The sequence below is a fragment of the Nicotiana tabacum genome, chromosome 22 (genome assembly GCF_000715075.1).
Source record: "Nicotiana tabacum cultivar K326 chromosome 22, ASM71507v2, whole genome shotgun sequence".
Taxonomy (NCBI): Eukaryota; Viridiplantae; Streptophyta; class Magnoliopsida; order Solanales; family Solanaceae; genus Nicotiana; species Nicotiana tabacum.
The window spans coordinates 64,878,676-64,897,571 of NC_134101.1; the positions used below are offsets into that span (position 1 = coordinate 64,878,676).

Below are 18,896 nucleotides of genomic sequence, written 5' to 3' on the forward strand. Positions count from 1 at the left end.
TACTTTGTTCTTCTATTACAAGCTACCAGCTATAAACTCTTACTTACAACTTTAGAGAGAGAGAGAGAGAGTTTTAGAGAGAGAGGGTCTCGACTTCTGCTTCCTCTTTCTAAACAAATGAATCCTATAAATAGAAAAAGAAAGGAATCTATGAAAAGTAAAAAGTGGGTCCCGTGGGTCCCTATTACAGTGTTTCTACTGTTGAAACAGTGTATCTATTGTTGATGAACAGTGTATCTACTGTTTGAGTGGGGTCTGGCGGCTTTACTGTGCTGTGGGTCCGGCGGCTTCACTGTTTGAGTGGGGTCCACCTGTGTTTCACTGTGCTGGTCTCTTTTCCGCTTCTTTCATTTTGCGGATGAATTCTTCTGCATTATGCAAATCATCATCAGACAGTATTTTCTCTGATTCAAAGGGTTGAGAATCTTCAGCGATATCATCGTTGCTGGTTTCACTCTGCATAGAAGTGTCTGATTTCTCATATTGATTAATGGAATGAAGTAAATTTCTTTTGACCTCTTCCAAGTAGTTGTTAATCATCTCTGCTCTATCTCCTTCTTGAAAGGAAATCCTTCTGGCAATATGCCTCACTGAACTGTCATTAATTACCTCTTTCTGAGGTTTGCTGGAATATTCTTGAATTTTTATTTTGATTGAATCCAAGAGTTCTTGACCATATAATGTCTTTGTTTTGGGATCCTTCTTCATTAGTTTATCCCAAAAATTGTTGTAAAAAATCCTGTATAAGCATGGAACTTGTTCTTCGGTGAATCTGACTTCTGGAGTCCATTTGTGAATCCAGGGAATAGAGAATTCCAGAAAGAAATAAATCTGGTTAATTTTATCTGAGTAACAGATATGATCCGTGTGATATAAGTTGTTTATAAAAGGGAAAATTTTTATCCATTCTTTGTATAACCTGAGAAATGGATCTGGTAAATTTTTTACTGTCGGGCCGTGGTATGACCACCAGTTCAAAAACCAATTAGGAACAGCCTCTGCAAATATCTTTGCACACACTTTAATAAACCAAGTATGTTTGTGTCGATCATTATTGTAGTATAACACCTTATCAAATGCCTGATATAATCCCAATAGGTAAAATTCATTCTAGATTTGTTAAGGCTTATCTGCCTTTCTTTTATTGTGGATATACCCCAGTCTTCAACAGATATAATATGTTTAATTATAATCTTTGAGAAGTTATAAACGTTCTCGTCTGTGCTATACCCAGAAAAGTGCAGAAAATCTGCACTGCCAGTACTGGTTAGTATTGTTTCATAATAGGAACGGGTTTTGTATGACTCACCCGGATAATATAACTCATTTATTAAATACCTTTGGAATATCTTCCACGGCTCTTCTTTTCTCTGAATGTCAGAATTTTCTAAAAGAAATATCATTTCTTTTTTAGAAACTTTCTCATATGACTTGATATCATCATTGTCATCTTTTGTAATGGAAGCAAAAGTATCACTTTGTTTGGCAGAAGTATCTTTCTATTTTTGAGCAGTCAAATATGCCTGCAAATATGCGTATAACGGACTATCTTCTGGAATATCTTCCAGATGGACGGATGGTCCGATCGATGATTCTTCTCTGAGAGATATCCTCTCATTGGTCAAACTCTTTCTTTCCATTTGTATAACTGGGGAGTTTGATGTGGATCCGTATGACGATCCTGAAGGTGATGATCTTCCTCTGGACTGTGGGGATGATCTTCCCCAACCTCTACCTCTTCCCCTACCCCAGGGGGGTTCCATTCTGTAAATATTCACGGGATAAGAAATCTGGCAGAGAATTATCAATTCCCTTTTTATATTGTATTTCAAAATCAAAAGGGGCTAATTGAGCCTGCCATCTTGCAAATATTATTTTCGAGGCATCATGTTTAAAGTCTTTGTTAAACATATATTTAACAGATTGTGCGTCAGTTTTTATCAAAAACTTTTGATTGTATAAGTCGTCCTGAAATTTTAAAACACATTTTACTATGGTTAATATTTCATGTGCCACAGTAGCGTATTTTCTCTGGGCTTCAGACAATTTACCAGAGTAGAATCTAATCAGATATTCATGTTTATTATTGGGATTTATCTGTTTCAAAATCCCTCCGTAACCAATATTAGACGCATCATTCTCTATAATCTTTTGCCATGCAAGATTAGCAAGAGTTAAGCAAGTTAAAGATTTAACACGTTGCTTAATATTTTTAACCAAAGTAGTATGACTATCAGTCCAAGAATTTTTATAATTCTTTTTTAGCCTATCACATAAGGGGGCTAAATCACGCGACAAATCTTTATAAAAAGGCGAAATATAATTTAAACTTCCTAAAAATCTTTGTAACTGAGTTCTATCAGTAATAACATCGGGAAATTTTGAGGCAAAATCTATCGATCTTTGAATAGGAGTAATGTTTCCTTGACAAATATAATGTCCTAAGAATCGAATGTTAGTTTGGAATAAACTCATTTTTTGTTTTGAAATAACCAAACCATTTTGTATAACAATTCTTTTGAAGATGTCTAAATGCTTAATATACATTTCAAGTGTTTTGGAAAATACCAAAATATCATCGATATAAACAATGATGAAGTCTAGATAGGGGTTGAAAATATCATTCATAATTTTTTAGAATTCTGAAGGGGCATTCTTCAGACCAAAAGGCATAACATTTCATTCATATTGCCCAAATGGAACATTTAAACCAGTTCTATAAGTATGCTCTTTAAATATTTGAATCTGCCAAAATCCAGATTTTAAATCAAAATTTGAAAATATATTAGCATCATATAATCTAGACAATAAATCTCTTTTATTAGGAATAGGATACCTAACCCACTTTAAATATTTATTCAAGGGCTTATAATTAATGACCAATCTAGGAACACCACGTTCCTTTTTAGCTGCGTTATTAACATAAAAAGCTGTACAAGACCAAGGAGATTTTGAAGGTTTTATCAAACCCTTTGATAGCAAGCTATCAATCTCTTTTTTGTAAAATTCTACCAATTCTACGTTCATCTGACAAGGTCGAGATTTAGTAGGAATATCATCCTCAGAGTAATTATCTTCATATGAAAGAGTGACAATATGCTTTTTTCGATTCCAAAAAGCACTAGGATGCTCAGCACAAATATCAACAGCAATCTGCTCGGAAATCAATTTGATTTTTTCCTGTACTTTAGTAGAATTTAAAGTATCAAATATATTTATACTAAACAATTCTAATTGTAAAGAATCAACATGTTTTTGCTTCATATCAATTAAAGCATTAATATCTCTAGTTACTGGATCCGTAACAAAAGTATAACTTATCTCTTTATCCTTATAGGTAGCAGTAAAACCTTTCGAGTCTATGCTAGTAAAAGGATAAATAGCGTTAATAAACGGTGTTCCAAGTATAATAGGAGGGTATAACTGGTTTTTTACCAAGAAAAAGAAGTGAGGAATACAGACTTTATTCTGACAGATATCCGTATTAGGAAGCTTATACTTTATATCTAAAGCATGTCCGGAGGCAGATCTAACCATATGAGTAGTTTTTTGAAAATATTTCGTAGGTATTAAACCTTCTTGAATGCAGCTAACATCTGCTCCACTATCAATCATGGTAATGTTTGTAATTGAAAAACTATTATCAATGAGATTACATTTGATATACCATTTATGAGCAGTAATAATTTACATCATTCCTAAAAACATATCATGTTTAGGATTAAAACTAATAGGTTTTTCTTCAATATCATTTTCAGAAATACCTTTGTTTTTATCATTAGATTTCTCAGCTGGAGAATTGATTTTCTCAATCTGAGTAATCATATGATCGCAAATCATTTGATTTTGTTTAAGAGATTTGATCTCTCGTTTCAAGTTTTTAACTTCAACCTTTAAATCATTGAAAGAAGAATCTCTTGCTGGAGTTGCATTTTTGTTTAAAAGACGGTTATTAACCTCTAGTAAAGAATAAGGCGGGGAATATTCAAATTCTTTTTCAAAAGGTTTTGCAAAACTAGAACTTGAATTAGAACTTGAACTAGCAGCCAAATTAATAATTTTTTCATGAAATTTTTCATCAGTAACTTCTTTTAAAAGTTCTATTACATTGTCAGATGTAATAGTTTTCATGTTCAAATCTTGAAACTGTGATTGCAATTTATAAAATTCACCATCTTCACAAGTACATGTATTACTATTGCAAGCAGTATAAGTATTATCAATATTTTTATCACTATCAGATAAATCAAGTAAATCAACTTCAACTTCGGATTCCGACTCAGAATAATAATAATCAGATTCTGATCCAGAAGTGTATAACAGACTATAAACCTTATCACGTAACTCATTGTCTAGTTCTAAGGTTTTCAACTTTTGAAGCTTACAATTCGGGGCTATATGGCCAAATTTACCACACTTATAACACTTAATGTCAACAAGATCTCTCTTAGACCTATTTTTGGTAAATCTAGTAGACTTGCGATAGGCTTTCTTAGCTTCTCGTTCCTCTTTGGATCTATATCTAGATCTCTTTCTCCTATAAAAACTGTCTTGGTTGGGGTATCTATGATACTTATGTTTCTTCTTCTTATGAGTAGAAGTTTCGGGTAGACCGAACTGGGTACAAAAATCTCCTAACTGGGATTTTTCCTTAAGCTTATCCATCTTAAGCTGTCTGGACAATCTTAACTCATTGCACAGGTTTAATCCTTCCTGTGTGGAAATTCCTATCAACTTACCATAGGTATAGTCTCTGTATGGGATTTCACCATAACTACCTCTTAAAATCTTTCTAACTCTTTCAGCAAATAAAGAGGGAAGGCCATCTATGAACTTAGCTTTCCAATGTTCAACCTTATTTTCTGGTAGTTCCATCACTCTACTCATAAAAGTGTCTTTATACCATCTAAACTCACTTAAGGTTCTACATCTAAGGCCATTAAGGAGAGTACGGACAGTCTCATTCTGGTTGGTAAATCTACCGTTAAAGTGTTCTAATATAGTAAGAATAAGAGTATAAACAACATCTTCTCTATTTGCTACTAGGGCCATTCCTAAGTTATCAACTCCTTCTTCAGTGGCTTGAGCATTAATAACCATTGCTCTTTCTTCGATAGTCAAATAATTATCCCACCAACCACGAAGTTGGCCAGTAAAACCTGCAACAATCATTCTGCAGATATTTCTATCTGTATTTTTTACACTTTTACAGATAGTTGCATACATAAGTATTCTATGTACAAGGATTGTCAATTGTCTATCAGTTAATCCATCAAGATTCTATTCGTAAATTTCGGAACCACTGTAAGACGTATTAGTCTGATTCCAATCACGTTCCTCTATTAAAACATCTTGAGGAGTTGGACGATTATAATAATAAGTTTGCATTCTGAGTTTATCAGCGTATCTGCTATCTGCAAATTTACTATTCTTTTTGGGGTAACTTCTGAGTTTATTAAACTCTGACAAAACATCCTTTTTATAGTTAAAAGTAGTATCTAATTTATCAGCAAAATCGTTTGATAAATCAATGGGTTTGATATTTAAACCGGATAACTTTTTATCAAGAAGTTCTAAATCATTAAAAGATTTAAATTTAAAATCCTGAATCTCAGGAGGCCTTTGAATATGAGTAAAAACAATTTGAGGTTCTGATTTGCTTCCTGAAGTAGAGGCAATATCAGTTATTTTCTTGCTAGTACTCATTTCTTTTATCAAAGCTGTTAAATCATCAAGTTTTTTATCAAGAAAACTAATCTGTTCTCCCAAAACTTTAACATATAAGCTCAACTAATCTGCGATGCTGACTACAGTAACATCTTCATCAATAAATTTTTGAAATGCAGTGAAAGTAATACCTGTATTATTAGGTAAAACAAAAGGTGATTGAGGAGGGTAAATGGTTTTAGTAATATTGCCACTCCCGTCTTTATAAGATCTTTCTAAAACTTTTATAAAAAGTGGTAAATATGTGGTTATAAACCAAGGAACAAAATACATAATTTGATTATGTAAAGCACAAGTTTCATAAAATTCTTGAGTAATATTGTTTAAATCTTCTTTATAATAAGTATCAAAAAACTAAGTTTTAAACCGGTTCCATTTATCACTGAAAAATTCTTTTTGGATATAACCTCTAGCTTGTGACCCTGGACTAAAATCAATTTGGTGTAGAATCATTTAAACATCATTTGGGTCAAAATCCATCTCGGACGCAGAAAGAATATCCTTATCAGAAGTATTATCATTATCCTGCACAATATTTGTCTTGGGGTTAATCTTAACCCTTTCAACAGGTTTATCACCTACTTTAGTAGAAATTGTGTGTAGAGATGCAGCACGATTTCTAGCTGGTCCATAGACTGGTTCAACAGGAGAGATGTGTTGAATATCAGGCAACAGTCTACGACTAGTAAAAGAATGTCTATTATAATTAGAACTAATAACATGCAACAATCTATTATTAGAAAATGACTGTCTACTATAAGTAGAACTATTATCATCAAACTGAATGCAAATCCTTCCATCTGGATTTTGAGTAATATGAGAATACTCAGTATTACTGACAGCATTAGTTATCTGATTTGGGGATATAACCGAATCCAAAGTCCATGTAGTTGGAAAATTAATTTCTTCCCACTTAATAGGTCTCCTCGTGGTGACCTTAGACTTTGCAAAATTCATTTATACTAATATGGTCTGATCAGATGTATCATATAATTTACATCTTGGGTTTAATGTAGATAGTAATTTAAAATAAATCCTATACGATAAACATATAAGTTCAAAACCAGGCGCATAATTATAACCATGCGCTTTCACATTTAATGTTAATGCATCAAGTATATTAACATCAGATAGAGATAATTGCATATTGGGTTGAGTATTAAAATATACTGGGCCGTAGGCAACAGTAGATTCAATAGAACCCATCAGAGACTGTTTAAAATTCAAATTTCTGGCATCTCTGAGAGCAGCCAAAAATGTCTCTGGTAACCCTTTAAGGGTTAATGGCTTGAAAGCAATTTGAACCATACCAATATGCAGATAATTATATTGGTTTCTATAAACATCTACATCATGCTTGTTTAACAAACGAATAGTCTGTTCAGACGAATTTAAAGCTAAAGATTGCTCAGTTGTTTAGAAGAAAGTTTATCAAACCATCCATAATCATAGATTGTTCTAATAGGGACTTCAGGAATAGTCCATTTGTTTAACAAATCAAGATTTTGAGGTATATCTACCTCTTCCAATCTAGTATTTTTCATACTAGTTTCTCCTAAATCCATATTTCAGAAACATATCTATGTCGAATATTTCATATATAACTTATATATACCATGAAAGTACCTGGGCTCTGATACCATTTAACAGGATCAAGTGGCGGGCGGTAATCCGCCATGCCTTCTCAATTAAATTAAAACAGAGACAAAAATATTATAAAGAGATATGCCTTGTAATTTTATTATAGCATTAAAAAATATGACAATATCTTTCTTAGTCTTCATCCCCCTATGGAATGAGCACAACAAGGTGCTAATACCACCATTGAGAAGAAAAAGAAACTAATCAAGATGTGCCAAATATAGCATTATCCATTGAAATTAATATTATTTTATCACTAATACAAAAATATCTACAAATATCTGTAACTGTGCTAGCAATAAACTGCCCTGTGTGACGTGAATTAATTATTCTATAAGAAATAATGCGCTTTTGCATTATCCAATCCTCATCAATCCAATGACTGGTAACAGTAAGATAATCACAGTCGTTACCACTTCTACCAATATCAGTTGTAATAGCAACACGACAATTTATATGAGTAAATAAATAGCGCAAATATTGTTCATATTCATGTTTATATTTATAAATATCGCTCTTTACGGTTGTGCGAGGAAAACCTTTATAAGTAGGATTTAAAAAATTTCTAATATAATGCACAAAGTTAGGATCAGAAGGAAAATTATAGGGTAAACACATAACAGTTACCATTTTTGCCAATTCTTCCCGATCTTTTTTTAGATCATAATATAAAATGCCACCGGTAACAGTGTTAATTCCCGGTTGAAATTGATTTGAACCGGTACTAGGGTCAACCTGACTAGGAGTAGGTAGACTTTTCCCCTCGGCCAAAGCTTTCAGACGAAGATATCTCACTTTATCTTGAGGGTGTTTCATTATGTGTCTAGCCAAAGTTCCCTCCCCCGCGATCCAAAATATTTCAAAACTAACTCCGTGCTACAAGGTTTACACTTAGCCTTATTTTCTGGAATTAGTTGAGTAAAAAATGGCCAAACGGGAGATGTTTCCGTCCGTTTGCTAGGTTGTCTAGAAAAAGTAGGGGTAGTAACAGGAGTATCAAATGGGGCATCATTTGGATTAGCAAGGTTACCACTAGTTGGGTTAACATCAGGAGCAGGACTAGTTGGTGTATCATCATCCGGTTGAGTTTCATCAAAATCTATTTCCTCGTCATCATTTTCATCAATAGTTGGATTAGAATAAAGAGCATTTATTAATTCATGGTCTAATTGTTCACCAAATCTAATATTATGGCAAAATTGACTTTCAGTAAATTATAATAAACTATTATCGCTATCAAGAATAGCAGGTGTAGGACATATATGGAGTTTGGTTCGGAGAGTCCGGGGCAGTGGGGGAGGAACAGATTGAGCACTACATTCGTCACTCTTGAATTTTCCCTTATTTTTACCAAAAAGTTTTTTTAAGGAAGCCATCTTAATTAATAAAGTAATAAAAAATAAATAAACACAAACAAAATTATAATATTAAGACTTAAGAGTTGGAACGAGTTTACCGAATTGACGAACAACTTGTTGAAAATTAATTATCGTTGAAGATTTCAATTCACCAATTTCACAATTGTTTCACAAATTATAACAGTAAAGTAAGCAATATTAGCAATTATAGAAGAAAATTAGAGAGAGATTGTGATAGATTGATGATTTTGTAAGAAAAAATGAAAGAATGATGGGGTATTTATAGTTGAAAATAGGGAAAAAGTATAATTATAAAAAGTTTGGGATTAAAACAAAGTTGGGGGGGTTAAGGGGATTAAATGGCTATTTTATAAATAGCCAACGACTATTTTTGACAGCCCAACTGCTATATTTTTTTTTAAAAAAATAGCCGTTAGGACCGTTTGGCCCGCTAAGGGTCCGGGCCGGTCCCGGGCCCTGACGGGCTAAACAGTCCCGGGCCTGACGGGTCCAAATCATAGGACCGGCCCACGGTCCTGGCCCGTTTGGCCCGCGGTCCCGGGCCTGGACCGGCCAACTTGCCACCCTTAGATGCAGCTATAAATAATGAGCTATGTTATCATTGTAAATGATACGACTTTTCTGGCAAACTTAAGTTATAATCGATTCGAAACTTTATACAATTTTATCTCCTTCTTCCTTGATCTCATTGCTATTGTGCCCGGCAGCCCTGCTCCCGGAATTACTATTTCTGCTATTTTATCTTTATTTCAAGACTAAGTATTGCGTATTTGTTTAATTATTTTATTATTTCATGATCGAATTAATTCAGTTGTCTAGAAACCACGTATAAATTCAATTGTACTTTGTTTACGGGTAAACAGTAATACTAATAAAAACGGTGCCTACAATTTCTTTACTCCACTCCACTGATAAGCAGATAAAGTGACAGATTAATAAAAGAAAGAAAAAACAAACCTTGCTTGCGACTGCTTACCCTCCAAACATAACAATATAAATTTCACTCCCCTGTCTTTGCCTCCCTCGCTCTTTCTTTCATCTTCACAAAGCTGCCTTAAAATTTCAACAAATAGTACTTTAACACATCCCATTCCTCTACTCGAACCAAACTCCAAGAGTGAGTTTCAGCCGTGTCTCTGGCTATTCACTTTCAAAAATTTTAATTACTCAAAAAATCGGCACGAATGGAAATTCTGATGCCGAACCAAAAGAACAGGCGGACAGAAAGACTCCCGGCGAAACGAGGGGAAGTTAAAGTCATGATTTTCAAGAAACTGTTGAAATCGGTAGCTTCGGTTTTCATGATGATCGGTGATTTTGGAAATACAATCTGAGGGAATGGTGATTCTTCTCATTTCCATTGAATGCAACCTATTTTGTCCAGTTCCATGCTAAGAAACAGAAAACCATTCTTCTTATCTGATGATTTTAGCGCACTGTTTTTTTTTATAAATAGTTTATTTTGTTTGCAGTGTGTATCATAAGTTCAAAACGTCGTACCACTTGTCTGTTTCTTTTTTGTTAACAACAAATAATATTAATTTTCTTTTATTTCCTTTTCTCGCATTCCACGACAACGATTCTAGTGTAGTGCATTTGATATATATCTTATACTTCTTTCATCCAAATTTGTGTAAGTGTAACACCGCCAATTAGATTCAGTAAATATCAGCCCTTAAGCTTATATACAAAGCTGTGAAAACATGACAATTGACAATTGATCAATCAAAATAATTGTTTAATTAGACAGGGATTTAAATGTGTTTTAGCTATAGCCAAGCCACATATATGCACTTTAATTTCACGTCCGTAATCGCCCTCTGCTTCTGTACTAGTACTATTAGCCTTGCTACTTGCTAGGTTTTATCTTTCACAGCTCAAATTAAAGAGCTTTTAACTTCTTAAGTTCAATGGAATTAACAACTTTTTCTTTTGGTTTCATAATTTTAATTTCCATATTTTTTTAAATAAAATCAATTAACGATCAACTATGCTTCAATTAGGCATATTAAGCTTAAGACGCCGTAATCTTCATCTGCTAGTGTAGATGGAGCTGCAGAAAATCAAGTAAATTAATCAAAAACTCATATAGGATTAGGTTCCTCTCGGCTCCCAACTCCTACCATTTTTAGGTCCTCCTCAGAGAATATTTTTTGAACTAGAGAAAGTGACACTGACGGGGAAAGATTGAAATCCGCGTTATAATCTGTCTTGTCACCTGTTTAACAATATGCTTTTCAACTCAATCAACCTTCTCATAGATTTGAACCTTTCAACACAATGAACTGGCCTTTTCTACTCAATTCAAAAACTAGGTTATCATATCTGTTGAACCGCTGCCTTGTCACTAATTTAACATATGATTTTCAAGTCAATGAACCTTTTCAAAGTTGAACCTTTTAACTCAATGAACTTCTTTTAATAAAAAAGTGGACCTTTTCTACTCAATTGAACAATGAGTATGATTCTTATCGCTTGGACCTTTCCTCTTCTTTTCGATTTCTTCTCTTTTCCCACCCAATGAGCCTTTCCAAAAATTGATTCGATTCATTTTAATATAGTTTAAAGATTTGACATATCCATTTATAAATTACTCTTTAATTCTCCTGGGATTGGGTAATAGTTTTTGAGACTCTTTAGAATTATAGTACATATCATTTACTGGAGCAAGGAGATGAAAACTAATATAATTAATATCTTTTTAATTAATTGTTTTTTTTTGTTTCCCTGTCCTTTAATTCCTCATTTGATCTTTTTTATTAGAGCTATTACGGTAATTCAAACACATAACCCTGGGATTGTATACTAGGGAGCTGACCGTAACAACCCCTCTTGACTTCTTTTTAATTTTTGAAAGCAATACTTATTGGTAGGGGTCAGGTATCACCTTTGAATCTTATCCTACTACTTTAGGCAAATGGACCAATTTAGTGTCCACGTAAGCACTCCGAGAAGCCAGATGTGCCATTGGTCATTCGCCCCACAGCCTTGGGAACCAAGTAACTGGAATTTGCAATTTGATCCTTCTTTGGACTTATATAAAGGTAGCCTCCCTTTAGCACATCTCTTCATTCATCAGGCTCCTAATTTTAGTGACTTATCCATTTCAATTTTCAACTCTAATCTCCAACTTTCAAATATATATCTTCTTTGAATTGATCAGAACCAACAAACTGTAAATGGAAAAACCGGTGACAAAGTCAAACCAGAAGCAGAGGGTTCCTCCAAGAAGGGGCCAAATCACGATGAAGATTTTGAAATCTGTGGTGAAATCAGCTGTTGAATTGGCTTCCATGGGAAGGCGATCAGGAAGGAAGAACGGAAGTGGAGGGTACTCGACACCATCAATTGCAACCCCAGGAGAATCCCCTAGTCCTAGTGGCTACGATTCCGGTGCTGATTCTGACCGGTGACTTACACATATTATGATGATCTATTTCATATAGCAAACTTGCGGAATATTCGCAAGTGGGAAATTCATGTTCCCCTGTTTTTTCCCCAAGTTCCAGCTTAGCTTGAAGATACTACTCTATTGTTCTCTCTCCCGGATCAACAGTGGTAAGTGCTGGAGGTGGAGGTGTCTTGTCTTGAATGTTGGGTTTTGATTTTTTTATTCACTGTATTTGAGTTAAAAGCTTAAGGCTCTGATGTAATACTGTTTTCATTTTTCAATTTGTGTGTGAGCCAAAGAAGTAAAAATGATTGGAAAAAAATTGAGAGCTCAATCTTTTTCATTTTAACTTGTATGATCATGAGCTTAAAAGAGTTGTGCTCCCTGGCTACTAACTTGTGAGCAGGTTTGTCCTACTTAATGTTTCTTGCTAGTACACTAAATACTTTTGGTGATGAGACCATTATCTTTGTAGCCGCGGACATTGGTACCTTAACACTCAAAGCTTACACAGTATTCTTGGTAGATTTGAGGGTAGTTGCTTGGCTTCAATTCTCACTTGAGCATCCGTCTATGTTATTGGCTGCTATTCCCCTCCCTTTAGGTTTTTAAGAAAAGGGGCCTACTGCATCATACTTATTTCTGCCGACCAAGGGTACAACTTTGGCCATAGATACAACAACAACAATTCAGTATAATTCACTAGTGCAGTCTGAGGAGGGTAGTGTGTACGCAGACCTTACCCCTACCCTGAGATAGAGAGTTTGTTTCCGATAGACCCTCGGCTCCCTCCCTCCAAGAACTCCCCATTTTGGCCATAGATAAAATACAAATATTTGGTACTCCTATAATATTTGGAAATTGTTATAAATAAAAGCAATTTAGTAAAACATGAACAAGAAATGGAGATAGAGAGAAGGAAGAGATTTTCTTCTTCAATTGTGTGTATTTTCTTATCTATTACAAGGCTTTTATATAGGCATGAAAAGTGAAGAAAACTATGTCATTAAGCATAGAAATATGTCATTGAATATGTCATTAAACATTTGAGAAGATCATGGAGGAAGAGTAGACATCCACCATACTCTCCCTTGGATGTCCATAGATAATGTGTCTCGTTAAAACCTTATTAGGAAAAAAAACTTATGGGAAAAAAATCCTAGGGAAAAAGAGTATACATGTTTGGAATATGCCTTTTGGTTGCCTCGTTAAAAACCTTGCAAGGAAAACCCAATTGGACAAAACCTTGTAAGGAAAAAAGAGTACAACGCGTATTAACTCCCCCTGATGAGAGCATCAATTCACATCCTTGAGCCTTCACATCCTAATCTTGAATACTAGTTTCTTGAAAGTTGACGTCGGTAGAGATTTGGTGAACAGATGAGTCATATTATCACCTGAATATCACGATTCTTTTAAAGATCATATGTGAAAAATAACTTTGGTGAAATTTGCTTTGTCCTATCCCCTTTTATGAATCCTCCCTTCAATTGGGCTATGCATGTTGCATTATCTTCATACAAAATTGTGGGTAGTTTGTCACACTTCAAACCACATTTGTCTCGAATAAGGTGTATTATAGACCTCAACCATACACATTCTCGACTTGCTTCATGAATAATAATTATCTCAGCATGATTAGATGAAGTAGTCACGATTGATTGCTTAGTCGATCAACAAGATATGGCAGTGCCTCCATATGTAAACACATAACATGTTTGAGATCAAGCCTTGTGTGGGCCAGATAAATACCCAGTATCGGTATAACCAACAAGATCGGGATTGCAAACATTGCCATAAAATAATCTTATATCAGTAGTCCCTTTTAGATACCGCAATATGTGTTTGATTCCATTCCAATGTCTCCTTGTAGGAGCAGAGCTATATCTTGTTAAGACATTAACTGAAAAAGTTATGTCAGACCTTGTAATGTTAGAAAGATATATTAGTGCACCAATTGCACTAAGATATGGTACCCGGGACCAAAAAGCTCTTCATTATTTTCATGAGGTGGAATGGATGTGCTTTATCCATATAGAATCACTTTAAAATCTTTTTAGCGTATGTTGATTGATGGACAAGAATTCCATCTTTCATATACTCAATTTGTAGACCAAGACACATTTTTGTCTTTCCAAGATCTTTCATTTCAAATTCTTTCTTTAAATAGTCTACTGCTTTAGGAAGTTCCCTAGGAGTTACAATGATATTTAAATCATCAACATACACGGTGATTATAATAAATTTAGATCCAGATCTTTTTATAAAAATACAAGAACAAATTGAATCATTCTTGTACCCTTCTTTCAACAGGTACTCACTGAGGCGATTATACCACATGCGCCCTGATTGTTTCAATCCATATAAGGATTTTTAAAGCTTTATTTAATAAATTTCTTGGAAGCCTTAATATGCTTCAGAACAATTTAAATCATTCAATGATTTCCATTACACACATATCACGTTTTTCTTGTATTGCCAGATTAAAACCTGAAATGGCGACATCCACCACAGGAGAACATGTCTCTATATAATCAATGCCAGGATATTTACAAATCTTCTTGTGACACAAGTCGTCTTTATGTCTATCGACTTGATATTTTTTTTCCGCACAAGAACACATTTATACCTCCACTGGCTTTATACTTTCAGGTGTTGGGACAATCCGTCCAACTTCATATTTTTCAGGTGAAATCAATTTTCATTGCGTATTTTTCACTTGGCCAATCATTTATCTGTCCAAATTTCATGACAGATTTGAACTCAAGATCCTTGTCAATATTAATAATATTGAGCGGTACATTATATTAACAATATCGTCGACAATCATTTTATATCGGTTCTACTATTACCCAATAAAGACATAACTTATTGAGATCTCTTTATCTTATTTCAGGTACTTGGGCCTCTCCCATAAGGTTTTATGAAGTGTTATGCCGTGGTGCTCTACTAGAGCACCTGCCTCCTTATTATGTCCATCTTGAACATTTGCTCATCTCCTTCTTCAATGAGTTTTATCTTTGGAACCGATTAGTTTATTATGCTTCATGCATGCCATAGGTTCTATTCATTATAAACTTTATTTTATTTGTAGCATTAGCAGCTGAATATGACATTTAGCTTTGGGTCAGCAAATACGCCTAGCAATATTTTACAAATGAATTATCACTTGAACTTCAAGTTCACATTTTCTCTTACGAGGATCTAGATATACTCGTAATAATTCATTACATGCATTAAATTTTTAGCTGCCAATTTTCTCCCCCTATTGTTGGGATCACCAACACATATCCCTAGCCTTATTTGGGGATCCATCTTTATGCATTGTGATAGAACAATTAAATCATATAGCGCATTCATATTTCTAGATGGAAATTAGTTGGTTCTTGACCCTGAACTAAGGGTGGAAAGTGGGCCGGTCCAGGTCCGGGACCGCGGGCCTAACGGGCTAAACGAACCAGGACCGTTTGGCCCAGTTTTAGTGGGCCTGGGCCGGTCTCGTGTGCATGTCCTATGCTTTGGGACCGCCAGGCCCGGGACCATTTAGCCCGCCAGGGACCGTGATCGGACCGGTCCCTTAGCAGGCCAAACGGTCCCAACGGCTATATTTTTTAACAAAAAAAAAAAATTAAATATAGCCGTTGGGCTGTCAAAAATAGCCGTTGGCTATTTATAAAATAGCCATTTAACCCCTTCCAACTTTGTTTTAATCCCAAACGTTTTATAATTACAGTTTTTTCCTATTTTCAACTATAAATATCCCCTCATTCTTTTATTTTTTCTTACAAAATCATCAATCTATCACAATCTCTCTCTAATTTCCTTCTATAATTGCTACTATTGCTTACTTTATTGTTACTAAGTGTATAATATATAAGCTATATTCAATATATATATATATATATATATATATATATATATATATATATATATATATATATATATATATATATATATTCGTTATACTATACTATACTATATGTACATCTTATATAGCTTATATACTATACACTTAGTATATATATACTTTTTAGTAGTAACATGAAATGACCAAAGTATGGTACTTTTTAACTAGTATAAATATGGAATGATAGAAGATCAAGTTTTAGCTCAACTCAGTTTTAGTTGAAACTGTAATCTGAGTTGAGCTAAAACTTGATCTTCTATCATTCCATATTTATACCAGCTAAGAAGTATCATACTTTGGTCATTTCATGTTACTACTAAAAAGTGTATATATATACAAAAGAATATGTATATATAGTATAGTATATATATATAAGCTATATTCGATAAGATATATATACATCTTATATACTATATATAAGATGTATATATAGTATAGTATATTATATATACTAAATGAGATGTTTATATAGTATATATACTAAGTGTATAGTATATAAGCTATATAAGATGTATAGTATTTCATTTTTCTTACAAAATCATTAATCTATCACAATCTCTCTAATTTTCTTCTATAATTGCTAATATTGCTTACTTTATTGTTACTAAGTGTATAATATATAAGCTATATTCGATATATATATATATATATATAGCTTATATATTATACATTTAGTATATATACTATACTATACTATATATACATCTTATATAAGCTATATAAGATGTATATATAACTTATCGAATATAGCTTATATATAGTATATATATATATATATATATATATATATATATATATATATAAGTTATATTCGATATAAGATGTATATATAGTATAGTGTATATATATATTAAATAAAATTTAAGGTCACAATTCTATAATAAAATTTATAAAGCATTGCTTTAGATATTTTTTTTAACATCCTTTTGTCTCTAATATCTATTTAATTTAATTTTTTTAAAATCCGTTGGGCCCACTTATCCCACTTTGCCCATTTAGCCCGCGGGCCGATACCGTTTAGCCCAGGACCAAACGGTCCCGGTCCCGAGCCGGTCCCTACAAAAAGACCGTTTAGCCCGTTTAATTTGGGACCGGCCCGAAACCGGAACCGTTTGGACCGGACCACTTAGCACATTCATATTTCTAGATGGAAATTATTTGGTTCCTGACCCTGAACCGATTGTGATAGGGAGAACTTATCATAACTTGGCTAGATACGTACAAGTGTTGTTGTATATTAAATAATACATCACATACCAAATTTTATTTTGGCAGTTTTGTTCTCATAACCAATGGTTTAGATATAATTGGAGGCATACAATTTCTGCTAAACCAACTTGGATTTAAACCAGTATTATCAAGATAAATCACCATAATTTATATTATGGAATTGTGCTCTAATAATTTGAGCAATCAATCTTGCAAAAGCCAAACTGCAAGTTGATAACAAATGCACATGTGATCATAGAATAATGAATCTATTAAAATCATATAATAGTAAACGGTTCACATGAAAAGTGACTGAGCCCATATATTTATCACCTTTTATTCGTTCCATAAATCAAGGGATTCAATCCCAACCTTAACTGGCATATCATGAGAATAAGCAGCAGAAGAGAATTCTTGAAGAATCTTATATTTCTTCAATATATGCCAATGTAATTCTCAATTAATTTTTCGCATCATAATTGAACCGAGATGGTCAACCGGTCATGCCAATTAATATTTATTTCAGTAAACATCTAGTTTACTTGTGGCTTGTGATTGCATCATCATGCTTATACTTGTGTAATACAAATAGAAGAAAAGTCAGGTAACCTTTCATATTTATCCGATATGATTATAGTAATATAAATATATTCAATCTTCTTTTCATTTATAGTCTCAATATGACAACCACTTTGGCTAATATATTTGTAAATCAAAATATTTCTTTTGAGACTTACTACAATATTAATGTCATGAACAATTTCATTCATCCGTGTAGTAACAAATTAGTTCTTTCAAAGCTCTTAACTGCTTTTGTACTACAAGATCTTTTGTCACACCATCCATATAATGAATGTCTCATTCACAAAGAGAATCATATCATAATAATTGTCATGTTCAAAATCATCATAAGCAAAATAATTTCTTGCTTTAATTTTGCTTTTAATAACTTTCATAAGGCATGACAAAATATATTCATGTAACTACACAGTAATATTCATTATCTTTCTTTGTCTCAAACCTCCCTTAGAGGTGGGTTGTAGTATTTATCCAACCATGCACAAGTACATTATTATGTGTAATCTTTATCACATATATATTTTTACATTCACTTTCAGGAATGAGTATGCATTCTGAATGTTTATCACAAGTCACATTCTCTTCAAATAATGAAGTATAATCATACAATGTACTTTTTTTTTCACACCAATTTGATGGTAAACATTGTCTTGTTCTCCCATTTTATAATTATCATAGTGATAACTATTATTATTTTGGCCTTTCGCACGCCCACATTCATTGGTCAATCACTTGTATTTATTTAGACTTATCATGCACTGCTATCACATTCACTTCAAGAATGGAGCAAATCAAGTGGGACAATCTTCATGCTTTTTTCATGAAAAATACATTATTTTTCTTTAGTTATTATTATTATCAATATGGTGCATTAGGACTCAAACCCAATGCCTTACCCATATAAAGGCATGCTAGGCCATAATGTGTTGGAACTTAAATCCAACGTCTTTTCATCAACATAGTGCGTTGGGACTTGAACCCATCGTTTTACCCTCAATGTTTGACATAATAGGCCAAAAATCACTAGGACTCGCACTCGAGCCTTTAAAATATTATTACTTCT

At 33.4% G+C, this 18,896-nt stretch overlaps 1 protein-coding gene across 1 annotated transcript; it reads right to left on the reverse strand.

Annotated features, from left to right (window-relative positions):
• Positions 1 to 318: 318 nt before the first annotated feature.
• Positions 319 to 9,838, reverse strand: LOC107759331 (uncharacterized). The gene is made up of 7 exons (XM_075242908.1): positions 9,724 to 9,838; positions 5,301 to 5,573; positions 4,736 to 5,159; positions 4,307 to 4,675; positions 3,714 to 3,889; positions 2,837 to 3,077; positions 319 to 625 (listed from the first exon to the last, which is right to left on the reverse strand). The coding sequence occupies exons 1-7, from the start codon at positions 9,836 to 9,838 to the stop codon at positions 319 to 321; spliced, it is 1,905 nt and encodes a 634-aa protein (XP_075099009.1).
• Between the last annotated feature and the right edge of the window lie 9,058 nt (positions 9,839 to 18,896).